Here is a 25,627-nt window from a genome sequence, read left to right on the forward strand (position 1 = left end):
GTTTTGTTCTTGTAGCTTTTAATGTCTTTTTCTCGATATTGAAAGAAACTTTTAACACTGCCAATTGTCCTATAGTTGGTTCTGAAACACAAAATAGTAAGTCTTTCACTTATTACTTTCAATTTTATAATCTCCCTTGTTTGGGGGTACAGGACTCTCCCATAAACACACACATTAGCATTTCTGGTGTCTTACTTTTAGAAAAACAGAAGACAGATATTTCATAAACCATAGAGAAGAATCTAAATGCTAACCATAATTCAAGAAAATAATATAGGAAAAAAGCAAAAAAAAAAAAAAAAAAAAGAGCGAGCGAGTGAGCCAGAGAGAGAAAATTATTTAACAAGGCCCTTTTGCTGAATTTAAATGGGTTAGAAGGAACCCGGAAATTCCCCTGGGGTACCCAAAGGAGCAGAGCTGGGCTCCCACATTAAAAGTTTAAAAATGCAAACGCGGAGCTTCAGACAGAGTTCTTTAGGCAGTGGCTTCAGACTCAAGTGTGACTTGAAAGCGAGAAGACGTCAAAACATGTCATGCCTCACTCAAGCCAAGAGAGTCCACCCACGCATGTCAAACTCTGAAGGAGAATGTGCTGTCCCGACATTCTTAGTTCCACGTGATGGAGGACCTTCTTGACTGCTGTTCTTGCATTGTATTTTCTTTGGTAGCATTTTTCTACTTATACATTCGGCACAGTCATTGTTTCCTATTTCATTTTGAGGTCTCTTAAATTTTTCTTTTCTAGATTATTTCTATCTTTCGTGCTTTATTTCCTCATATGCATCATAACCAATGATACAACATTTTTAAAGAGTCTTGTGATTGTGGTAGATGCCCAAAGGTAAGAGGTTATATTTTCCTGAGTTATCTCTAAGCCAATTTTGAAGCCAAAGAATGGAAATTTACATTTATCATTAAGAAGTTAGATCCTTATAGAAAAAAAATTCTGTAAATCAGCTTTTTCTGAAAATCTGGAAACATATTCATAGGCTTGAGAGATTTTTTTTTTTAGAACAGTTTTATATTAGGGAAAGTTAGTTTTTCCACATTTCAGGATTTAGTTCTACTCTTGTCACTGACCACACTCCCCAAAGGATTATAAATCTTTCAGAATGAATACCAGAGGATGGGAGCCAAAATATTCAACATACAGAGCCACAAATGTTAGCCAATTGCTATTCTTTAAATACCAGCTATGTCAAAGGATTTTCAAATGTTTGTTCTGCTTTGACCAGATGCCATAAACATCTTACTAAGGAGAAGCAGTGCAAATATGCTCATTTTTCAATTAAATCTCCCCTGAGAATGTAATTAGTTGCCGATACTTATTTTCACATTTTATCACGTATTTGCATTTGTGAACTTTAAAGAGCTGGAGAAAACATAGTAAAATATTATTTTACTAGCTTCTGAAGGGTTTTGAAGAATGCTTCCAATAAGCTTTTCCACTTCTTAAATTAATACAAGTCTTCTGCTCGTTGTCTTCCGCCCCTGCTTCTCCTCAATCATCTCCAGGCTCTGTCAGCCTCCGGACACTTTGCAGTTTGCATTCTTTTCTAGGACCAGGAGGCTTTTGTTCATTGTCAAAATCACGTTTCCAACATGCAAAAGTTGAATGAATGTTGCTTTCCTTCATTTTCCTCAAAATTTCTTTTAGAAAGAGAAGTTCAGTAGAGGACACTTTTCTAAATAATGTTTCTCATTGTTTTAAGTAAATCTTTGAAATAAAAAAGTATTACCATATCTGGTATATAGATTTATACCTACCTCCAGTCCCCTTACTGCTGACAATAGAGAAATAAACATTTACAAAGTTGAGATGAAGAATGTATTTGAGACTAAATCAGGGAGCCAGCTGCCTTCAACCACTTCTTAATTCTTTCATTCAACAAATTTGCCCACTTATTATTCACCGAGTCTGATTCCAGCAACTAGAGACATCCTGGAGGATAAAAACAGACCTGGTCTTTGCCTCGTGGAGCGCATCAAGTTTTGTGGAGAAGAAAGATTTTAATTTTTGAAGCCCATCCAAATAAATGAAAAACACTAAGCAGTGCTATCCGGAGAGCAGCACTGGGCTATGGAAGCTTGCAGTAGGGGACTTTGGGCCTGGACCTCAGGAAAGGTTTCCCTGAGGAAAGCATGTCTGGACTGAGGTGTGGACAGAGTGGGAGCCTTCCCTGGTGGAGGAGGAGGGACGTGATGAAAGGCATGCCAGTCAGAGGAAACAGTATGTGTAAAGCCCCCGCGGAGGCGTGGAACGTGGCCTGTTTAAGACCTCATGAAGGCCAGTGTGGCTGAGACCCAGAGCATGGCAAATGGTCCAAGACCAGCTGAAAAACTAGGTGGGCAAAGGAATCTGCTGGGCCCATAGGCCAGGTTGAGGATTTTAAACTTTATTCAAGATTGATAGGAAATATTCAAGGATGTTGTTTTGGGGAAGAGGGGGAGGACTCACATGAGTTGAGCACATTTTTGAAAGATCATTCCAGCGGAAGAGGCTGGAGGGGGCAAGGAGGGGACAAATGGGACATGTGGGGACCATGCAGGTTACTGCAGCTATCCAGACAAGAGGTAACTGGGATTAAGAGGTCAAGGTCACTCATTATGTGTCACAAAGACTTCAAGTAATGTGCTTTAGAAAAGGATACTATAAAGCTAGCAGACAAAGCTCTGGTGGGCTACATGCTCACAGGGCCATGATTCAGAGCTTCCCGTCAGAGTCCCATATGGTAACAGTGAGATAAGAAGGCAGGCAGAGGCACAATCCAGAGTGGAGACCCCTCTGTGCTCCCCACTCTCTGCAATCCAGGGGCAGCAGGTGAGACCCGGTGAGGTGACACAGCCATCACACAGCCATCCAGCTGGCTTTCGGTGTTCTCAGCATTTTTTCCTCCAAACATGCCACTCAGAGAGCAAGAGAAGTGAAGGCCCGCCAGTGACTATTTATTGATGATGACAGAGGGCCTGGCACCTAGCACAGAGGTTGGCTTACAGATACTCTTCATCTCCCAGGATCAGAAACAGTAAAAAGTCAATGCTCAAAGTGAGTGGCATATGACCACGTAAGTCAAGGTAGTAAAATGCATTGCTTTGCCTTCTGTTTATTTGCAAACCGACTTTATACTGATGATTCAGCACTCATAAACCTCAGACTCAAGCGATGAGACTCAAGAGGACTCCAGGAAAGAAAATGAGAAAATACTGTGCCAGAAGAAAAAAGAAATTAGACTCAGACTGTTGCATTACAAGCTTGCTGAGAATTTTTATTGGGAATGGGTACGGAACAATGCAAGCATTCCCTACACATTCCTTTTAAATAGACATGGAACATTTACCGAAATAGATAATCTGCTGGAATGTCCTAGTCACTGCAATGAGGAAAAAGTTGTAGCAGATATAACTGCCTTCCTAAAAAATTCAGAAGAGTACACTGAATAATTATGATAATTAATAGAAGTAGCTCAATAAAGTGACTGGATGTAAGGAAGACATTCAAAAATGAGTAACTCCCCCAATATACTAAGAATAATAAATCAAAAGATGTAATTTGAAAAATATTCCTATGCCAGTATTAGCAAAATAATAACAATAATATCAATATCAATATCACAAGAAATGTGTTGGAAATCCATGGAAAAGGAGCTATTAAGTTTTACTAAAATACATAGAAATTTAAAAATAAATGAATGGTCATACCATGTTGCTGAATAGGATAACTGATGTTATTAAAATTTGCAAACCCACAATGATATGGTCAATTAATCTTCGACAACGCAGGAAAAAATATCCAGTGGAAAAAAAAGACGGTCTCTTCAACAAATAGTGTTGGGAAAACTGGACAGCAACATGCAAAAGATTGAAAGTAGCCCAATTTTTTACACCATCCACAGAAATAAATTCAAAATGGATTAAAGACCTAAATGTGAGGCAGGAAACCATTAAAATCCTAGAGGAGAACACAGACAGCAACGTCTTTGACATCGACTGTAGGAACTTCTTACTAGATATGTCTCCCCAGGAAAGGGAAAGAAAAGCAAAAATAAACTATTAGAATTTCATAAAAATAAAAAGCTTCTACACAGCAAAAGAGTCAATAAAACTAGAAGTCAACGTATGGAATGGAAGAAGATTTTTGTAAGTGATATATCTGATAAAGAGTTAGTATCCAAAATCTATAAAGAACTTATAAAATTCAACACCCAAAAAACAACCCAATTTAAAAATGGGCAGAAGATACAGACAGGCATTTCTCCAAGAAGACATCCAGATGGCCAATAGACACATGAAAAGGTGCTCAACATCATTCATCATCAGGAAATACAAATCAAAACTACAATGAAATACCACCTCACACCTGTCAGAATGGGTAAAATTAACAACACAGGAAACAACAGATGTTGGCGAAGATGTGAAGAAAGGGGAACGCTCTTACACTGTTGGTGAGAATGCAAGTTGGTGTAGCCGCTCTGGAAAACAGTATGGGAGGTTCCTCAAAAAGTTAAAAGTAGAACTACCCTATGATCCAGCAACTGCCCTACTAGATACTTACCCAAAGGATACAAAAATATGATCTAAAGGGGTATATGCTCTCCATTATCAACAATAGGCATATTATGGAAAGAACCCAAATGTCCATTGATTAATGAATAAAGAAGATGTGGTGTGTGTGTGTGTATATACATATACATATATATGTATATACATGTGTATATATGTATATATATTTTAGAATATTACTTAACCATCAAAGAGTGAAATCTTGCCATTTGCAACAACATGGATGGAGCCAGAGAGTACAGTACTAAGTGAAATAAGTCAGAGAAAGATAAATACCATATGATTTCACTCATATAAGCAATTTGAGAACAAAACAAATGAACATGGGGGAGGGAAAAGAAAGGAAAACTAAGAAACGGAGCCTTAACTAAGAGAATAAACTTACGGTTACTGGGAGGGATGTGGGAGGGAGATAAGGGTTAAGTAGGGGATGGGCATTAAGGAGGGCATTTGTTGGGATGAGCTACTGGTGTTGTATGTAAGTGTTGATTCACTAAGTAATACACCTGAAACTAATATTACACCATGGTTAACTAACTGGAATTTAAATAAAAATTTGAAAATAATTACAATTTACCTAAAAGTAATTTATAAATTCATATAGACCAACCAAAATCCCCAACAGCATTTTTGAGGTTTTTTTTAAATTTGATTTTCAACTTTTCTAAAAATGATCTGGAATGGAAAATATGCAAAAAGTAGTTTTAAAAATTTAAGAAAGCTCTCTGGCCAATCAAATATAAAATACACCAAAGTTACAGTAATTAAAACAGCATGGAACTGGCAGGGGACCATCCAAATAACTCAATGTAATAAAGATCCAGAAACAAACTCTCACATATGAGATGACAATACTTGATAAGGGTAATATCTCAAATCACTGAAAAAGTGGAGGAATGAATAATCTATGTTGAAACAATGGACTCCCCATTAAAAAAAAAAAAAAAAAAAAAGGAAGAAGTAAAATTCGATCCCAACCTCACACTGTCCCTATGAAATGACATCAAGATGGATTCAGGATCTGAACTTTTTTTTTTTTAAGCTATAAAACCTACCAGGAAGAAATAGAAAATTTTTTGTTCTCTTGGAATGACTTCAAAAAAACCTTCCTAGCTCCTAAGACACAAAACTTTATAATATAGCCATGAAGGAAAGTCAGTATAGTACAATGTACAGTTGTACAATGTACAATTTAAAAGTTTTCAAAGAGAAGAGTAGATAAAAAGACATGACAAACTAAGAGAAAATATTCGCAAATAATATAACAAAGGATTAATTTGCATTAAGAATCAAAAGACAACCACAGAAAAATAGGCAAGGTATACAGTACAATGGCTATTAGACACATAAAAATATTTACCAACTTCACTAATAATCAGGAATATGCAAATTCACACAAGATACATCCCTCCTCCTCCCCCGCCCCGTTGGAATTGGCCAAAATAAGAAATAAAAAAAGACTGTAAGTTAGTGAGAATTTGTAACAGTGAATCTTATTTCTAGACAAACAATTTTAATACTCTGGAAAGATTTTAAAGACCATCGATGCCTAGACCTCACTTTAGACCAATTCGTTTAAAACCTCCATGAATGTTACCTGGGCATCAGGGTCCTTGTTTTGTTTTGGTTTTAGGAGACTGACTGATTTCACGCTGCATTCAAGGTTGAAAATCATTGATATTTATTAATTAAGTATAAATCGACATTTGCTTTGTGTAAGGAGCCATCAAAAAATTTTTATACAAACCAAGTTGGTTGGTTGATTATTTTTCATTATTTCCCTTTCAATTTAAAAGATTTTGATGGAGTACTCAAACTTCAGTGTGCATATATTTTTTTTGTTTAAAATCCCTTTATCAAGGTGGAATTGATACACAAAAAATTTACATAATTATGTAACCAATTTAATGAGCTTGAGCATCTGCGTACACCTGTGAAACCATTCCCACAATCAAGGTAACAGACGCATCCATTACCTCCAAAAGTTTTCTTATGCTTCGTCCTTTTTGCGGTATTTACACTTACCATGAGATCAAATACCCTCTTACATATTTCAAACATGCAATTCAATATTGTTAACTATGCTGTGCAGCTTTCCAGAGCTTGTGAAACTAAAAGTTTGCACCTATTTAACAACACCTCCCCATTAGAACTATCAAAATTTGAATGCCCATACTCTTTGACCCAGGCAATTCCACTTCAGAGAATCTCTCGTACAGAAATAGGCTACGTATCCAAAGAATACGTAAAAATATCTGCTGCAGCCATGTTGTAATAATAAAAGTTGATCTGGGGGACAAGGCAAAATGTTACCAGTAAGGGAACTGTTACAAGAGTTATTGACAGATACATATAGTAGCCTACTACGTGGTAATTAAAAGGACTGAGGCGGATATGGAAGATCACTGAGAAGACATGTGTATACAATACAATAAGACATACAAAATTCAAAATGTTGCATAAGTAGTATGACTTCATTTTGTGTATAAAAATTATATATGTGTATGTATATACACAGAAACATCTGGAAGGGGGCTTTCCCTGTTATTCTTCTGCACAGCTTAAATTTTACCAAGGGCATATGTTAATGTGTTATTTTTATAAGATTTTACTGATTTAAATACAGGAAGGACTAGAAGAGGAACACATGCTTCTGCTAAGCCTGCATGTCGCAGAAATATCAGGAGGCCACAGCCAGCCACATCCACCCAGAAGGCAGGAGCTGGGAAAGGAGCTGCAGCCCTTGCCTGTGTGGAGTAGCAAAGGCTAGTGGACCAAAAAGGAACCTGGAGCTTAATACTTTTCCTACAAATACACAACTTCTAATAATGAGTACAACAGAAGTATATGCAGGAAGTATATAGAATAGAAAGATCACTTATACCAAATCTGGTACCTTTTACTCCTGAACTCTTATATTTATAAATTCTTCAGTGTGCTCAGGCTTCTAGAATAGGACATGAATATGTGTTTTTAAAATAAAAAGTAAAGCAGCCTAGAGCATTATGTAAACTGGGAACTAGGCAACGCTACTTTCCTACAATTTATTTAGCCTCTCAAATAAATTTGGGGGAAAGCATACTTTGAGGAACAAACTATAGTGTAGCTGCCAACACATCAGGCAACAAATTCCCCCAAAAGATTGAATATATTTTCAGATTACATAAAACTGAACAGAATGCCACATAAAACTTAGATAGCAAAATTCTTTCCAATCAAAAATCATATGAGTAGCTGGATAGACAATGTGTGATATCATATCATTATACTCTAGCTGGACGAGCTCACAGTATGCATTTATGAATGAATGAATGAATGAATGAGTTAAAGCTTCAGAAACCTCCCTTAAGATTTTTAATGTCATTTTTCTGTAGGTAAGTTGATGTGGTTGTACAATGCTAGCTAACGGTAGTATAAGCTGTATGATCAGTAGTGTTACTTTATCATACTTAGCCAATTCTCTTTGCCTTTCTTCACTCTTGTTTATGAGAGCTATGGGGCAAAAAGAGTTTATATCTCAAAAACTAAAAAGCTTATTAGTTTATCTGTGGAGTACAGATTCCTCTGTGGAGATGAGGAGCCTCTCCATCACTTCCATTACCTCCTTTGTCATAAAAAAAAGGGATAATTTTTTGGGGGGCCATATATAAACATACAAGTTACACACATCTCAAGTAATCCAAATACTTAAAACGTGTTCATGACATACATTGCAGGATTTAAGAATAAGTTTGCATAAAGGAAAACTCTACTAAGAAATTTTTTAGATGATGTAATTTAAAATATCTTATGATTTCTGACAGGCAATGGTTTTTGGGTCTTTTTTTTTTTTCTTTTTAATACAAAACTCTTTTTTGTCATGGAGATATTTTCTTTTAAAGTTAACCCACATCAGTGCAACTCCATATGTATTAACTTAAAGATTGTTTCTCAGGAAGGTGGGCGTAATTTTCCTTTCTAACTACTGGTGTTTATTTGAATATATAAACAGTGACCACTATTTTCCATTTTTGAAAGAGTCTGCTGAACATGACTAACACCGTCCTATCACCGTCTTCGCCATCTCTTTCATTTAGCAAAAGAGCACATTCTGATACTGCCTTCCAGAAATGAACATTGAAGTCCTTTGTTAAGAAATGCTTCCTTTTGGGACGCCTGGGTGGCTCAGTTGGTTAAGCATCTGCCTTCAGCTCAGGTCATGATCCCAGGGTCCTGGGATTGAGTCCCACCTTGGGCTCCTTGCTCAGCAGGGAGCCTGCCTCTCTTCTCCGCCTCTGCCTGCCACTCCGCCTGCTTGTGTGCTCTCTCTGACAAATAAATAAACAAAATCTTAAAAAAAAGAAAGAAAGAAAGAAAGAAAGAAAGAAAGAAAGAAAGAAAGAAAGAAAGAATGCTCCCTGTATAATTAGTCTCTCATTCAAATGAAGAAAACCAAGTGAGAGAGAAAATAGGAGCACACAACAGCCAAGCCTGCAGGCCCTCTGGGCCCTGAGTTTCTTGACAGAGGGACAGAATAACCAGGCAATAGGCAGTAAAGACAGAAGCCTGGACACCAGCCTGGCCCGCAGCCACCTCGCCTTCTGTGTGGCCCAGAGTGAACTATTTCTCAGCTTTTCCACCAATGAAACAAGGATCACACTACCTGCTCCTCCATACCCAAAACCCGAGTAATGGGAAAGGAATTTAATTAACTGTAATTGATTGCAAAGTACATGAAATTCCTGCAGTGAAAAATCCTATAACTCCCAGTTACCACTTAGAAGAACTCCTTAACCAATTAAGATGGTTGTGTGTGTGTGTGTGTGCTTGTGTGTGTTTTTAATCAGTTCCTGAAAGATCATTAAGGAACTAAACACCACAAAAGTAGTCAAAGGTTTTAAAGTTTCAAAATGTCTCTGTGATGAATCCCTTTCCAGAGGGGACATCCGAAACATGCCAAGGACAGAGCCCACAGTGTCTCTTGGGAAGTCTTGTGGAATTTCTGATGTGAGTCTTTGAGATGTCATGAAGTAGATGTCACAGCTAAGCTGGGGGTGGGGGTGGGGGTTGCTGGGGAAGCCATCAAGTACCTTCACTTTTCATGGCCTGAGAAATCTGAATTTGTAGATCCCTGACAGAAGAATAACTAGCAAGACCCCTGGCACATATGCAAGGTGAAATCAACACCAGTGTTTCATGAGTTTGATCAAATATGATAAAGGAATGAGGCACTGCCCCTCACCAACACACGGTGGGTGGGGAAAGAGGATAAGCGTGTGTCGACACCCAGCTGGGATCACACGCCGCCACTCAGCAGCCTACATTAGCCATTCTCCACTGAGTGACATGTGTCCAGACAACATCACCATCCCCCGGGACTCGGGGACGAAAATCGCACAGATCACAGACTCAGGAACAATATCACATTTGGGAATTTGCATTAAGAAGCGCATCGTTTCCCGATTTCATAGCTAGATCCTTATGGTTTTAGTGTGTAGGAGCTTTCAACTGGAAGGAAACTTTAAAAATGAGCATTTTTTTTTTTTTTTTGCTTCAAACTTTCCAGCTTAATTTTTTTTAAATTAATCTTTTTTATCTACTGGCTAGTTGCATAAAATTATCAAATAAAATGTTACTTTCGCTAAGATTTTTTTTTTTAAGGCTGATGAAGCAGTCTGTAAGATGGCAAACTAATACTTAAGGAAAGATTGCCTTTGGGATAACACTGGAATTCTGATCTAAAAATACTACCGTGGTTGCACTAACTTGAATGGGAGACAGCCACTTTCTGAAGTGCTATAAAGAGGTCATATTCGATCATGAATAAAAAGACAAAAACAAGCCCATAGGCTCCACCCCCTCATTCATTTCCCTGCTTCCGAAGCAGTCGTTCGGTTTCTAATGAAGACCCTGCTCCTATTCTTCATTATGCATAATTCACGTCTCATATACTCAGTCCTTGATTTCTAACTACGGCATGGGCGTTTCTCTTTAGGTATTTCACTCTCTTCAAACTTAATCTGCCTCAAACCAAAGCATCCTCATAAACTGGCCTGTTTTCTTTCCTAGCCATTTCTTTGTTGCTTCCAAGGACATTATTATCCCATTCCAGGCCCCCAGTGCAACCCCCCCTTGTTGCTGGCTTTCTGTCTCTTCCCACTCTGACTCATTCTGCATACCACCTGCTGCTGGGGTCTGATCAAAATCCCAGGTGTAGAAATAGGCTTCCTGCAGGGAGGAGACACACGTGGGAACACAGCCCTGGGGATTAACCCTAGATTCTTCCATTATAGCAGCAAGGACTCAGGTATAAGAGTGGCTGAATGAAGCACTTCAGGGCCAGACATCTACAAGCTGCTGGCTAGTAATCTCCCATCTGAGCCTGGAGCTGATGTCAGGATAGGACTGACATCTTATCCTCAAGTGACAAGGAAATGCCTACGAGGTAGATAAGGCATGATTCTAGACCCACGCTCTGCCATCCCTCCAAACTACCTAAAATCTTGACCAACCGCATTCTGGGCATCGCTCTATAATCTCCACAATTTTCTCTCGGGTTTATTTATCCTACAGTATTAAGTTCCATCCCCAAACCTCCTTCAACCTCCATAGAAATGGATTTCAGTAGGCTTGCAACCTTGTGTCCGGAAATTCATTCTTCAGTTTAATGACATGTACACTGTGTACGCAGTGTGTATGAAAGGCAGATCTACTTAGAGTTACAGCCTCTCAACATTTTCTCTCACTCTACTGAACAGTACCTATTTGTACTAATTTAGAACTATTTAGAACAAAATAAAATTCTGCAACTCTCTGATTTCACAAAGGTGTTCTCCACATAATTGGTTGAGTAATGAGTAAAACTTCTGCATTTTTACAAAAACTCACAGAATTAGTGTCGGGCACACATCTTAACAAACTATCTTCCCCGATCACTGGAATCGATCCAGAGCAAAACATTTTTAATTGCAAGAATTTAAAGCAGCCCTGGCCAGGAAGAGAAAATAATATTCACAGAAAGCTAGCAAATGTAGCAATAAAATGGCATATCTACAAGGAGAAAGGGAACAGGAGAAGGAGGAGAAAGAGTGAGAGAAAGTGGGGAAGACATCAACAGCAGAACGAACGACTCTGGCTCAGAGGGAGGAAAAACAGTTCTCCAGGAGCTGAGCATGAAGAACAGCTCAGCCTCACCCCTTGGGAACCTACTCTCTCCCCCTCACACCTTCTGAGCAGAGGATGGAGAGGTAGGCTTCTGCCCACTGGCCAGACACCCTGCAAGATACAGAAATGAGTTTAATATGGTCCTTCTATTCACGTAGCTAACAGGACAGACAAGCTGAACCATAAAGATAGCAGAAGGCAGAATGTAAGTGTTTCTCGCTAAGGAAGCTGAAAAGGCGGTTTTTCTTGCTTCATTTAGAATTAGGGCACAGTGTCACCAGTCATTTGGGGGAACAGAAGTTGGAAGGTTGGTGAGTAAAAATGCAAGGTCTTCATTAGTTTAAAAATTAAACTGTGTTCTAAAAATCCAGATTAAAAGAATATATATGTATATAAAACTTGTAAGTTGAAATGAATGTATGTCAAAGCCAAATAATGAAATACAAACTCCTTTACTTACATGCCAAGATCCGAGCTCATAGCTTTGGATAAATAACAAGCTATAGTTCGTTGACCTGTTTGGGTGTTAATGAGCTCATCAATTTTTTTTTTTTTTTTTTTAACAATCAGACATTGCTGTACTTGGAAAATGGTAAGTAGAAAGTCAGGTCAACATTAACATTTCTCTGCTAGTGTAAGCCTACATTTAAGGCACAAGTTTGCAAATTAAAATGTCAGGTGTATTTATTTTGAGATTACCTAGAGACATTGAATTTTGCATTTCATAGACTTTTAATATCCTTTCGTGTCCCCATATAAAACATTTATCTGTGTCAAAAAGCTTGAAATCATTTGTAGATATACTTTTTCTTTTATTGGCTATGTTAAGAATATCTACCTGTGGGAACTATAATAATTCCAAGCAATTTACTGTCTGGCCAAAAGTATCACATTTGCACATGATTTATTGATGAGTAACTTGTGCAAGCTTAAGTAGCACTTCATCAATAAATGTTTTCCTTAGCTGTTCTGGGACAGAAATAGTGCATCCCTTTTTGGCTTCGTATTAAATGGACTTATCCTAAATAGTTGAAAAACTCAAGACAGTTATTCAATAGTTAGGCTATTATGAGAAACTCTCATTGCCATGTTCACTGGGAGGATATTATTAAGGATGTCATTCACTACCACACTCACTGTCTGCTTCATTAAGTCCTCAGGGAGAAAATTCCTTCTGCTCTTAGTCCCAGGATCAGTTACATGCATTGGCAACTGGGCTATTTTTACCTTATGAGGGTAAGAGCCTTTCCCGCACTGTATTAACTCACTGCATTTCCCTCCTTTTATTGGTTACTAGAAAATTTAAAGCAAAAATTGAGGGCCAGATGTGCAAGTCAAGAAGACTCCACGCCATATGTTGTCTACAGTAATAATTTGTAATAGAAGTCATTGTTATTGCTAACAAGTCTTAAGTACTTTCTGCAAAGCACTTAACATGTGTTGGATTTTATTTGAAATTCTAATCCTAAAACATGAGAACTTTTATTTTTGCCACCTTGACCAGTGAGAAGACTGAAGCTTTGAGAGGTCAGTGAACTGCCTCAAGGCTGCTGAGCCAGTAAGTGGCCAGACCACGGACTCAAGCAGAGTGTTTCCGACATGGGAGGTCATGCTTCTAACTGCTGTTAGTCTGTCGCCTGGCCCATCCCTGCTTCTTCCCCATTGACTATTTCCTTTGACTAATGGAATAGAGTTAAGAGACCAGAATTCTTTGGATAAACACCAGGGCTCTTAACAATCTTCTTCCAAAAGGTTATGTCCGAGCTGCAGCACCCATCTGGCTCAAGGTGTTCCAAGGCTGGGTAGCAAAGTTTTCTAGTGCCATTTTCTTGCCAGAGTGACATGTGCTTTATGAGAGGAGAGAGTAAAGGAGCAGGGGTACCATCGGGAAGCTCTCCTGAGTCTGGACATTGGTGATAGGTGTGGTGGGCTTGGCCAGTGTTTTGACGGCATGGTTTGTAGGCGAAGATGCCTACCAGGGGGCTGTGTCTGACCGTGAGGCCTGAATTGCAGCCTGTGCTCCAGCTAGAATTTCCAAATTCCCGATAGGTATGAATATTCAACCTCCTGGAACAAGAAATCAAAATTCCCCCAAATTCTCAGGAATTCTTGAAATAATTAATTCCATGTCTTTTCTCAAATTTTATTTGTATGCTTTTAGGTAATAATGATGACCATAATAGTGAACATTTTCCATAATAATAAACAGTAAATCATTTTTTTGTGATCAAGATGCTAAAAATTTCAGAGATTTTCTATTAAAAAAAAAACACCCTTAAATGTATCAATTGCAATAACATGTAAAAATGACCTCTACCTGATATCTGATAATACTAAAACAGGGCAAAATTACCATAAAATCCCAAGTCAAAGCCATTTTAAAAGTGAAAGATGATCTAAAAATATTTACTATTTATAAGATATTATTATTATAAGATGAAATTTTAAAACAAAACATTAACTATCCCAATGGTCTTGATTTTTGTTTCACGACAAATATTCCAAACACACAAAAAAAATTTATTTTGCACTGACATTGGTCAAATTGTTAAGAAGCTTTTAAAAGTATAGCCAAGGTGGGCATTAGGATTTGCTTCATAGAAGCTCCTGTTTTTGTTTTTTTTTTTAAACAATGCAAATATTTTATTTGCTTGCCCAGAGTCTGGTTTGGCCATTGAAATCTATGTCGCGATGGAGAATTAGAATACCTTTTCCCAATTTCCCAATTTCTTGACTAATTTTTCTTGGATTCAAGATTCAGGAAAACAGATTTTTTTTTTTCTGAGAAATGCAGGGAATTGCAGCTGGGGTCATGCTAAAAAAGGGGGCATATTTTTCTTGCAAAAGGAACTTTTCTCAGCTATTAAGCTGTGTCCATGCAGAGGATGTTTGTTGAATTCACAAAAATGCGCATATAAACTATTTTACCTGTCAGCTTTGAAGGACCTCAAAGACATCAGAAATTACCTAAGGGTAATTTAAGAGTCACATAAATATCTTTACATATGCAAAGCCACCATGAATGCCCTTGGTTCATTTGATCAAAGACGTAGAAAAGCTGGAGGAAATATGAGGTAACTAAAAATGTTGTCTTTACAAGTACTTCTCAACTACAGCTTTAGACTTGGCCTACCCTAGACATTACAGTATCAGTTATCAGTTATCCATTAATATTAATCTGGGTTTTGGCAAATCATTTCCCTTGCCCTGCTCATATTCAAGTCTTAAATACATTATATAGGCCATTATTATGTAACATGTTTTCATACATGTTACATTGAGAGTAATGAAATGGAACTGATACATATCTTAAGCACCTACAATGTACCAAACATTATGCCTCATCTTTCTTTTTTTTTTTTAAAAAGATTTTATTTATTTATTTGACAGACAGAGATCACAAGTAGGCAGAGAGGCAGGTAGAGAGAGAGAGGAGGAAGCAGGCTCCCTGCAGAGTAGAAAGCCCGATGTGGGGGGCTCAATCCCAGGTCCCTGGGATCATGACTTGAGCCAAAGGCAGAGGCTTTAACCCACTGAGCCACCCAGGCGCCCCTGCCTCATCTTTCAAATATGTGTTTCCAACCCTAAAGAATTCCTATAGGGCAGGTATTAACTTTATTCCATAGGTTAAGAAAAATAAGGCTCAAAACCACAACCAATAGCCATACTGCAAGTAAGTGACACAGCCTAGAATTTAGTTGTAGTCCAGCTTCAAAAAAATCCAAGCTCTTGCTGCCACCCTATACTACAAGTTGTAAAATGGTGGTTAAGTCAGTATCTGCTCACTACTGTGGCCCAGGGGAGAGGGCTGGTACCAGGCATTCTGGCTGCTCCATGAGAACTAACCTTGTTATCCTCAGGGTAATTAGACCTTCCCCCAGGCACACTTAGTAACAGGGGACTTTACTACCCTTATTTGAAAGAAACATAATAAGCTTGGAAGCAGAATATACATTTTTGGCAGAAGAATTAAAATAATCATTGTGAACACAATACGAAAGGTCTGTCTTACCTTTAAATATTTCACCAGCTTTTGAATTTGCCAATATTCCGATGGCAAATCTGCATTTGCTTCCTGACGATGATCAGGTGGTTCTTCATCTTCCTCACTCTCTGAGGAGCTCTCACTGATAATCTCCTCAATCTTCTCAGCACTCTTACTAAGAACAATAACAACCACATGTAATAAATATATTTATGCTACAACATGGATGTGGTTATAATCATTAATATTTCAGCAATATGAACATAAGCAATGAAAAAGATACCAACACCTTCTGAGTTCTAGAAGATCTTTGGTAAGATCTAAGTGAGGAGATGAATGAGCCCGCCTCTATACCAGGTACAGGTCATTATTATCGCTTTGCATGCAATAACAATAAGGAAAATAGTAAGAAATGTACAAGGGCATCAAGTATATGTCCAATGGCTGTGCTGTACAAAAGGGCAGCACCAGACATAGTGGCTAAATAACCTGGGTTATTTGTGTGTATATTTACTTAAATTTAGTTATTGAATTGTATTTGTATTTATTTAAGTTTACTTATTGAATTGAAACAATACAATTAAATACTGAGTTTCACCAGTTTTTAACATTCTCTGATTTTTAAAAAAATTTCTCAAAGGTGCTGTGGCAGAGAGAGTCATGCAGAATGGCACCGTCGTGCCGTCTGGGCTGCAGTGGAGAGAAACTGCAGTCCCGAACTGAAGTGCCTGTCAATTCAGCAAGCCACGTGATGGGTGTCAGGGTAATGTATTCTCTGGTTCAACAAATGGCAGGAAACCTGGGTCCGTTACAGAGCAAAATCTGGTAGATAAGGCTGACAAGAATCAGTGTAACGTAATTCAAAGGTATGAGATCGAAATATATTCTAAATTAACCTGTATTCTCTGGAGAATCTGTAAACGTACTTTCCCTTAGACTAAAAAGCTTCTGGAGTTAAGAGCAGGGTGCACTGAGTTTACCCCCATCACCCCCACATCACATTAAAAAAATCGGTACCCCAGAGGAAAGCTGCTCTCTTTTTCCATTGATGGATCTGTTGACCTATAACTTTAAATGGCTTTTCCTATTTTATAAGGTTCCCATCCTGTCCTGCCCCATAGCAACCATACATTCAGGAGGTAAAAAGAAGCAAACCTCAATATTTCTTTGAGCTAGGGACTCCACCTTAAGAAATACTTCTCTACCACATAATTATATCCCCTTAAGCAAGGAGAAATATGGAGAAGTTCTAATTTTTGTCAGAGTCGTGGTTGTTGCTTGGATACACTACCCCTTTACCCTTATCTATCACTCTAGGCTTCTCTGACTCACTAAAATTTGATTTAAAATTGAAACACTTATGGCCAAACATTTATTTCAGAAAAGATGAAGTAGATATACTTTTCCTTAATCCTCCCACTAAGTACATAAAAATCCTGGATATTGTATATAAAACAAACATGAGAGGGTTCTAACAGGTAGAAAGAAGAAGAAAGACTATATCGAGATCTGCGGACTGGAGGAGCAACACAATGGTGAGTTACTTGGATTTTCTTTTTGTCTCATATATCCCAGATTGGGTACTAGAGAAGAGGGTGATGCAGAAACACCAGTGGGCACAGGAAAAAAATGACCTAAGAAAAGCCTGCTCTTTCTTTTCAGAGGAGCAGAAAAAGAGCAACTTAATAAGACAGAAAACTTTTAGGCAACAAATGATCTATTCTAGTCAACACCACAGAAAACACTGTGGCCTAACCCCACTTCTGCGAGCAATGGCCAAGCAGAGAGCTTGGTGTTCTAACTTTGTCAGACTACAGCAAAGCTCTCTAATCCCCATGTTGGGTGGTATCAGAGGAGGCCTAATGCCGAGTCAGGACTTTCACCAACCCCAGCCCCCACGGACAAATTAACAGGGTGTTCCTTCCTCTCACAGACAGGGTGGTATCCACAGAGCTTGAACTTCCATTACCACTCAGAAATAATGAGGAGCCCCTCACCCACCTCCCCAAGGGTCAATAAAGACCTACTGGAAAACTTGTAATTTCTTGTCTAAGCTGAGGAGGCAGCACACACCTTATCCCACCAATGTGGTATCAGAGAAGGCCTGCTAAAACCTAAGATTTCAATAAGATCTAGAAGAACTAAGAGAATCATAGAATCTCAAAAATTGTTAAAAATTACCCATTCTCTTACCATGCTCCAAAATGGAATAGATTTAAAAAGACTTTCATGGAAGAGGGGGTTAGAGAGAATGGAGGGAGAGAAAAAAAATCACAGAATGAAAAACAGAAAGAATGAACAGAAAAAAATATATATAATGACAAATTCAAGCCCTAACATAATAATGACATTGAAGGTAAATGACCTAAATACACCAACTGATAGAGTTTAGCTTAATAAACCAAAAAGAAAAAGAAAAGGGAACCAACCAAATGCTACCTACAGGGAACTCATTTCAAATATAATGATACAATATTATTAGTTTGTAAGAAAAGGAGAAAAAAAAAAAAAAAAAACGACCATGCAAGCAATCAAAGAAAGCAGAAGTGGCTATATAATATTGAATTAAGTTGACATCAATAAAAAGAAAAACAACAAGGGACATAGAGGGAAATTACATAATCACGGAGACATATTAATCCCAAACATGTACACACCAAACAACAGAGCTGCAAAATGCATGAAGCAAAAATAGAACTAAAAGGAGAAACAGAAAAATTGCCGTTATAGTTGGAGACTTCAGTACTACTCTCTCATTAATTTATGGGACAACTGGACTGAAAAGCTAAGAGATAAATCAACACCACCAAGCACTGTGATTTAATCCACACTTCTAGAACACTCCAACAGCACCAGGTTATATCCATAGCTCCCTGTCTTTCAAAGAACTCTTCACTAAGAGGTTATCTTGTAAGTGCATTTAAAGATTTTCAACACTATCATAACTAGTAGCTGTCGGTACAGGTGTCTGAGGACTCCGCTCTAATGGGAAGAACACTAGTCCTGTGCATGTTAACTAGGTCAGGCTTTAAAGAAGGACTCATGTTAACAGACACTTACCGGACTAACTGTGCTCTTCCTGGGGAAACAAGTGGTCCAGACCTTTCAAGTCTTCCCCCGTGTCTTTCCTCTTGGCTCTCTCTCAGTACGTTTTTGTGACTGTAAATATATTAACTTTTTAAAATTAATTTATGTGGAGTAATAGGAAATTAAACATAGAAATGTATACAAAGATCCCACTGTTTTCATGCACCCCAGGGATGTGTTCTCCTAATACAGAAAACTACACGAGTTCCAGCCCCATCTGACACCTGCGAGGCCCCTTCTGTCTTTCCAGCACAGCCATGTACTTTCTATAGTGGAGGAACATTTCGCCCCCCATTTCTTTTATGAGGAACAGGCGGCTGTCACTGTGCAGATCCGCCACTCTGAGCCTTCTACTCTCAGTGCTTCCTGCCCTGGGAGAGAGCTGCCTGGTCTCTTCCCGTCCCCACCCAACTCCGCGGCAGTGCCTGGATCTGGTCTGGATCTGCTGTTCCCAGGTTTAGCACGGGCCTTGGCACATCGCTGTTAGGTAAATTCATAATTGAATAACGTCAGCACCCGGGAGAGGGTATTTTAAATAAAAATTCACCTCCCAGGTAACAGAGCAGCCCATTTATGTGTCATTTTCCCACTCCTTCAAATAGAGTCACAAAGATCAAACAGCTCAAAATTGATGAGAATTAGAGGAGCGAGAGCGTCTCCTCTTTCCCCGGGACTTCTTCAAGCCTGCTCTCTGGGTTTGCTTGCAAAACGTGATCAGCCTGCGGTTCTCAATCCCTGCAGGTGAGGGTCCCCTGTGACCAGCTGGAAGGCGGTTCTTTCTTAACCCAATCAGGTGAATGCATGGAACTTTAAAAATAGGCTGAAACTGGTAAGCCTCTCTGCTAATTTAAAAAGTGCTCGAGGCACTTTGGACGGCTCTGGTCTTGATGTCACACCGGGCGTACAATGTAATCTGTACATTGGTGCTTATTTATAGAGGGCCTAAATGGACCTAGTCTTGTGCCTGTCAGACATTCCTCAAATCAGTGTCCACTTCACTTAGGCCTGTTAATTTTGGGAGGCTCTAGCTTTTCCATGGTATTTTCTTAAAAGTTCTCTTAAGAGACAAGACACTGTCTCTCTCAAGACTTCCCTGATTAACTTCACATAATTTTAATCCTTCTAAATTCTCCTAGAACTTACTTAATCAGGTCCCTACTGCTGTGTTTACATGGCCTGTGAGATTTCTCCGTGTCTTTTATCATCTTTTTCACGTGACATTTGCCCTGACTGAGTGAATTGTGTTCTGGTGCCCACATGTGACCCTCTTCATGCCAAGTCCTTCTACCTGGAATATGAAGAGAAGCAAGGAGGGATCGACCTGTATTTTGGAGGGAGATGTCAGTATCTCCTCTGTACTCTATTGCTGTGACATAAATCTAAGCTAAAAGTTAGGCAAACATGGTTACTGAGGATGTATCCGAAAACCCCTCGTGCAAATTTCTACATACTCTTTGAAATCAACAGTGGCCTTCCAGTTTAAACTTGGCTCTAATCTTTTGGTCATTTGACTCTTCCCAAAATTAATTTGGTTCTTCTCCAGCACACTCTTGCCTGAAGCAGGAAGAGCTTTCTGAAGGGTGGGTTCTTCTTCCTTTTTAGGTGCCTCCTTAAGCTCCTTTTCTTTTTTCCATTCTTCACTGAATCTAACATCCTTTATGTACAAAAAACAAAAATAATTTTTACAGTGATATCGCTTCCGAATTATCTGGTGCTATATGAAAATTAACACTGGTGATAACTTCAGAAAAGGAAGTCACTGACACATCTAACTTGTGCTGCTTAGGACATATGCTGGGGAAGGGCCACCTTAGGATTCCGGTCTCTGTTGGAGCTAGTCTGACAGAAATGTGATGTTCCTAAGCTCGCCTCCCCCTCCCCCTGCTGCAGCACATAAGGGTACAATGGCAGGGCTGGACCTATTCCTGCTCACCACCACCAGAAAAATCTAAACTCAGTGTATTGATGGGGACACATCACGTACAAATTGCTGAAACCAAGGATAAAGAGAATATCTTGCCAGAGACAGAAGACACAGAGGCAGAAACAAAACAATTAAAAGAGACTTATCCAAAACAATGCAAGTCAAAAGAAAAGAGAATGAGACCTTTAAAGTATTAAAACAAAAGACCTGTCAACTCAAAATTCTAAACAGGGACCAAAAAAAAAAAAAAAAAAAGCTTTCAAAAATAAAGGCAAAATAAGACTTTCATTGATGAACAAAAACAGAGAATTCACTGCCAGAAGGCCTGTGCTAGAGAAATGTCCATGAAGTTCTTCATTCAGAAGGAATATCATACCAGAAAGAGTATCATACCACATCTACACAGAGAAATGAATATCTGTAGAAATTCTTTGAGCTGTTTTTGATCATTCTAAAATACAATTGACTCTCTAATGCAAAAATAGTAAGGAGGACATGTGTTGTGATGAGCACTGGGTGTTATATGCAACTAATGAATCGCCGAACACTACATCAAAAACTAATGATGTGCTCTATGTTGGCTAATTGAACATATTAATAAAAAAATAGTATCAATGTGTTGAGGAGTTAATACCATGCAAAAGTAAAATGCATGACAATAATGCCAAGGGAAGGAAGAGGCATTGAAGGTGCACCATGTAAGGTTCTTAAACTAGTCGTGAAACGGTAAGATAGCATTTAAAGTTGGACAGGATAAACTAGAGATATACATTAAATGCCCGAGGGCAGCAACCATGAAACTTTTAAGAAGTATAACTGACAAACAACATAAATAAAATAGAATCTTTTCTAAAAGCTCAATTAATACAAAAAGGGCAGAAAAAGAGGAAAAAAGAACAAAGAACAAATGGGACAAATAAGAAACAAGAAGACAGTAAATTTAAATTCAACTCTATCAGGGCACCTGGGTGGCTCAGTGGGTTAAAGCCTCTGCCTTCAGCTCAGGTCATGATCTCGGGGTCCTGGGATCGAGCCCCACATCGGGCTCTCTGCTCGCAGGGAGCCTGCTTCCTCCTCTCTCTCTGCCTGCCTCTCTGCCTACTTGTGATCTCTGTCTCTCAAATAAATAAAATCTTTAAGAAAAAATAAATAAATAATAAAATAAATTCAACTCTATCACTAATTACATTAAATAAAAATGATTTTAAAACTTCAGGTAAATCATCAGACTGGATGAAAAAGGAAAACCAAGTATTTGTGGTATTAAAAAACCCACTTTCCATGCAAACAACAATCAAAAAATGCAGGAGTGACATTAAAAATCAAACAAAATGGACTTCAAAATAAATACTATCAGACCTAAAGAGGGAGATACATAACAACAGAGTCAACACAACTTTGTGTATTCACCAAACAACAGAACTTCAAAATACATAAAGCAAAAGTAAATCCACAATTATGAGATTTCAAAACTCCTTGCTCAGTAATCAATAAAATAAGTACATAAAAATTAATAATATAGAATACCTTAGTAATACTATCAACCAAATTGACAAAACCATTATACAATGTACTACACAACAGCAGCAGAACTTACATTCTTCTCAAATGCACACAAAAAAAGAATCACCCAAAATGACCACATTCTGGGTATAAAACATTCACAAAGCTAATAGGACTAAAATCATACAGAAGATCTTCTCTTAATACAATGGAATTAAACTAGAAATCAGTAAAAGAAAGGTAACTGGAAAATCTTCAGATATATTAATTTGCATGAAAATATATCAAAATCTGTGGGATGTAGTTTATGTAGTATTTATAAGGAAATTTACAGAATAAAACTTTATATAAGAAAAAATAAAGGTCTCAAGTCAATGGCTAATTAAGAGCTTAAGAATTAAGCGGTTAAATAAGAAGAGCAAATTAAACCCAAAAAAATCAGAAGGAAAAAATCATAAAGACCAGAAATAAAAAGGAAAGCAGCCAAACATAAAGACAATCAATGAAACAAATAGCTGTTCTTTTAATAAAATTGATCACTTCAGGTGCTTGGGTGGCTCAGTTGTTAGGCTTCTGCCTCTGACTCAGGTCATGATCTCAGGGTCCTGGGATCAGCTCCCTATCGGCTCCCTGCTCATCAGGGAGCCTGTTTTTCTCTCTCCCACTCCCCCTGCTTGTGTTCCCTCTCTGTCTCTCTGCCTCTGTCAAATAAATAAATAAAATCTTTTTAAAAAGATCAATCACTTCTTTGCAGACTAATCAAAAATAAAAAGAGAGAAAATTCAAATGACCCATATTAGAAATGAAAGAGGGGTCATCACAAAAGATCTTCCAGACATTAAAGGATAATAATGGAATGTTTTTTGAGGCCAATAAATTAGATAAGTTAGATAAAATGTATGAGTTCATCAAAACACACAAACTACCAAAGCTCAACAAAAAAAAAAGGAAATCTGAATAGTTATATATCAAAGAAATCAAATTCTCAGTATAAAAATACTCCAACAAGGAAAGCTCCAGGTACAGATGGGTTCACTGGCAAATTCTATCAAACATTTAAGAAAAATAATACCCAATCTACACAAAGAATTCCAAAAAGAAGAAATATAAATGAATTATTTCCCAGTTCATTTTCTGAGGCCACATTGCCCAGATACCAAAATCAGACAAAGATATTAGAAGATAACTACTAACCCATATCCTTCATGATTATAGATGCAAATGTCCTCAGTAAAATATTACTAAATTTCATCCAGCAATATCAAGCAGGGTAAGCCATAATGATTAAGTGGGATATTATCCCAGGGTTGAATGTTAGTTCAATACACAAAAATCAATGTAAATGCTCATCAACAGACAAAAGGATAATCATGTGATCATCTCAAGAGATGCAATAAAGTCATCACCTCCAAGTAGCAATGGGTTCATCTCCCATGGGTTAAGTGGAAACCCCATGGAAAGAATGTACGAAGGCACCTGCTCCCTCCCAGCCAGGGTAGTGTCAGAGTAGGCTTCATGGAAACTGAATTTCCACCCGTCTCCAATGGTAATGAGGCACCCTACACCACCAGAGTTGTCAATGGAAAATAAGTGAAGAACTTTAGACTTCACAGAACCCCCAGACTCCGCCAGTGAAGTGCCTAAGAAGGCCTGTTAAAACAAAAGATTTAAATAAAAACCAGAATTTCACAACATATGGCCCCAAATGTCCAAGATAATAAAATATCACTCATCCTACAAAGAACCAGGAAGATCACAACTTGAAGGAGAAAGGATGATCCATAGGATAAAGCTTATACCAAGATGAAATAGATGTTGGAAAAATCTGATAAGAATTTAAAGCAGCCATCATATTTTATATGCTTCAGTAAGCAATTACGAAGACTTGAAACAAATAAAAAACTAGAAAGCCTCAACAATTAAACAGAAGATATGAAAAACAACCAAAAACAAATTTTGAAATGTATAAGCTAAAATAAAACTCACTGGGATAGGCCTAACAATATGATGGAGAGGTCAGAGGGGAAGAATCCATGAGCTCCCATGAAATTATCCAGTATGAATAAAAAGGGGGAAATTCATTGGGAAAAAAAATGAACAGAGCCTCAAGATCTGTGAGACTATAACAAAAATTCCAAAATTCATGGCCTCAGAGTAACAGAAAGAGAGGAGAGAGAGAGTCAGACTAAAAATGTATTCTAACAAGATTTGAAATTTTCTTAAACTTGGAAAAAGACATAAATCTCAGATGCAAGAAGCTGAGGAAATCCTAAACAAACAAACTCAAAGAAATCCATGCCAAGACGCATGATGATAAAAGAAGAAAAATTACAACAGCAGAAAAGAACAATGGAAAAGAATAAAAGTGTGGCTAAATACTTTCACTCTGTTCTTGAGTTTTCTAGGTTTGATGGTTGAAGCAAAACAATGTCTCTTACAGTTATCAATGTATATAGAAGAAATAAAGACAATTACAAGTAAGAGAGGGTAAGAAGATTCAAAAGAAGATATGACTTCCTTTTCTTGGTATTAAAATTGTATTTATTTTTTCAGTCTCATCAGTGTAATAGTATTAGAGCTTTTGCAACGAGTTTATGTTGAAAGAGAAATGACAAATTCTCATGTAGTATATTTGCAAAGGAAGAGTATGATGACAGTTTTTCTTTTTGTGACACATCAGGAGTAGCAAGGGATTGAGTCATATGCAATTACTGTTTGAAGGAGACATGGTTTCTATGCTTCACTCAAAATGGTATAATGTCAAACAGCAGATTATAATTAATTATGCATGCATGATATGGTACAATACCCACAGTAAACACAGGCACAAAAATCTATAGAGAGAGGTACACCAAGACACTATGGATAAATTAAAGTAGAATTCTAAAAAATGTTCAAGTAATCCACTGAAATGCAGGGGGAAAACAAAAACAAAAACTAAATGGAACAGAAACCAAAGTAAACTAGCAAGTGTAAACCCTAACATATCAATAATTAAACGTAAATGATCTAAATACACCAGTAGATACATAGAGTTTTGCAAATTTATTTTATTTTATTTTTAAGATTTTATTTATTTGACAGAGATCACAAATAGGCAGAGAGGCAGGCAGAGAGAGAGGAGGAAGCAGTCTCTCTGCTGAGCAGAGAACCCGATGCCGGACTCGATCCCAGGACCCTGAGATCATGACCTGAGCTGAAGGCAGAGGCTTAACCCACTGAGCCACCCATGTGCCCCACAAATTTATTTTAAAAACAACTGAACTGAATGCTATCTACCAGAAACTCACTTCAAGCATAACAATATAGGTAGCTTGAAAGTAATAGGAGGAGAAAGATATAACATGCAAACAGTAGTTAAAAGCAAGGCGGGGGGCACCTGGGTGGCTTAGTGGGTTAAGCCTCTGCCTTTGGCTTAGGTCATG

General features: G+C 37.9%; 1 protein-coding gene across 3 annotated transcripts in view; it reads right to left on the reverse strand.

Moving 5' to 3' along the window:
* LOC111139314 (armadillo repeat containing 4) overlaps window positions 1-25,627 on the reverse strand; it is a 196,827-nt gene that overhangs the window by 150,767 nt on the left and 20,433 nt on the right. For 2 of the 3 annotated variants that reach the window (XM_022491574.1, XM_022491573.1), the window contains exons 7-9: window positions 20,227-20,429; window positions 18,749-18,847; window positions 15,716-15,863 (exon numbers count right to left, since the gene is read on the reverse strand). In XM_022491574.1, the coding sequence (XP_022347282.1) occupies window positions 15,716-15,863; window positions 18,749-18,847; window positions 20,227-20,429 (450 nt within the window). Of the gene's footprint in view, window positions 1-15,715; window positions 15,864-18,748; window positions 18,848-19,099; window positions 19,115-20,226; window positions 20,430-25,627 lie in introns of all 3 variants that reach the window. The other variant, XM_022491575.1, reaches the window with a different exon arrangement.

Source organism: Enhydra lutris, unplaced genomic scaffold (assembly GCF_002288905.1).
Source record: "Enhydra lutris kenyoni isolate GAN:26980312 unplaced genomic scaffold, ASM228890v2 scaffoldscaffold99, whole genome shotgun sequence".
Classification (NCBI taxonomy): domain Eukaryota; kingdom Metazoa; phylum Chordata; class Mammalia; order Carnivora; family Mustelidae; genus Enhydra; species Enhydra lutris.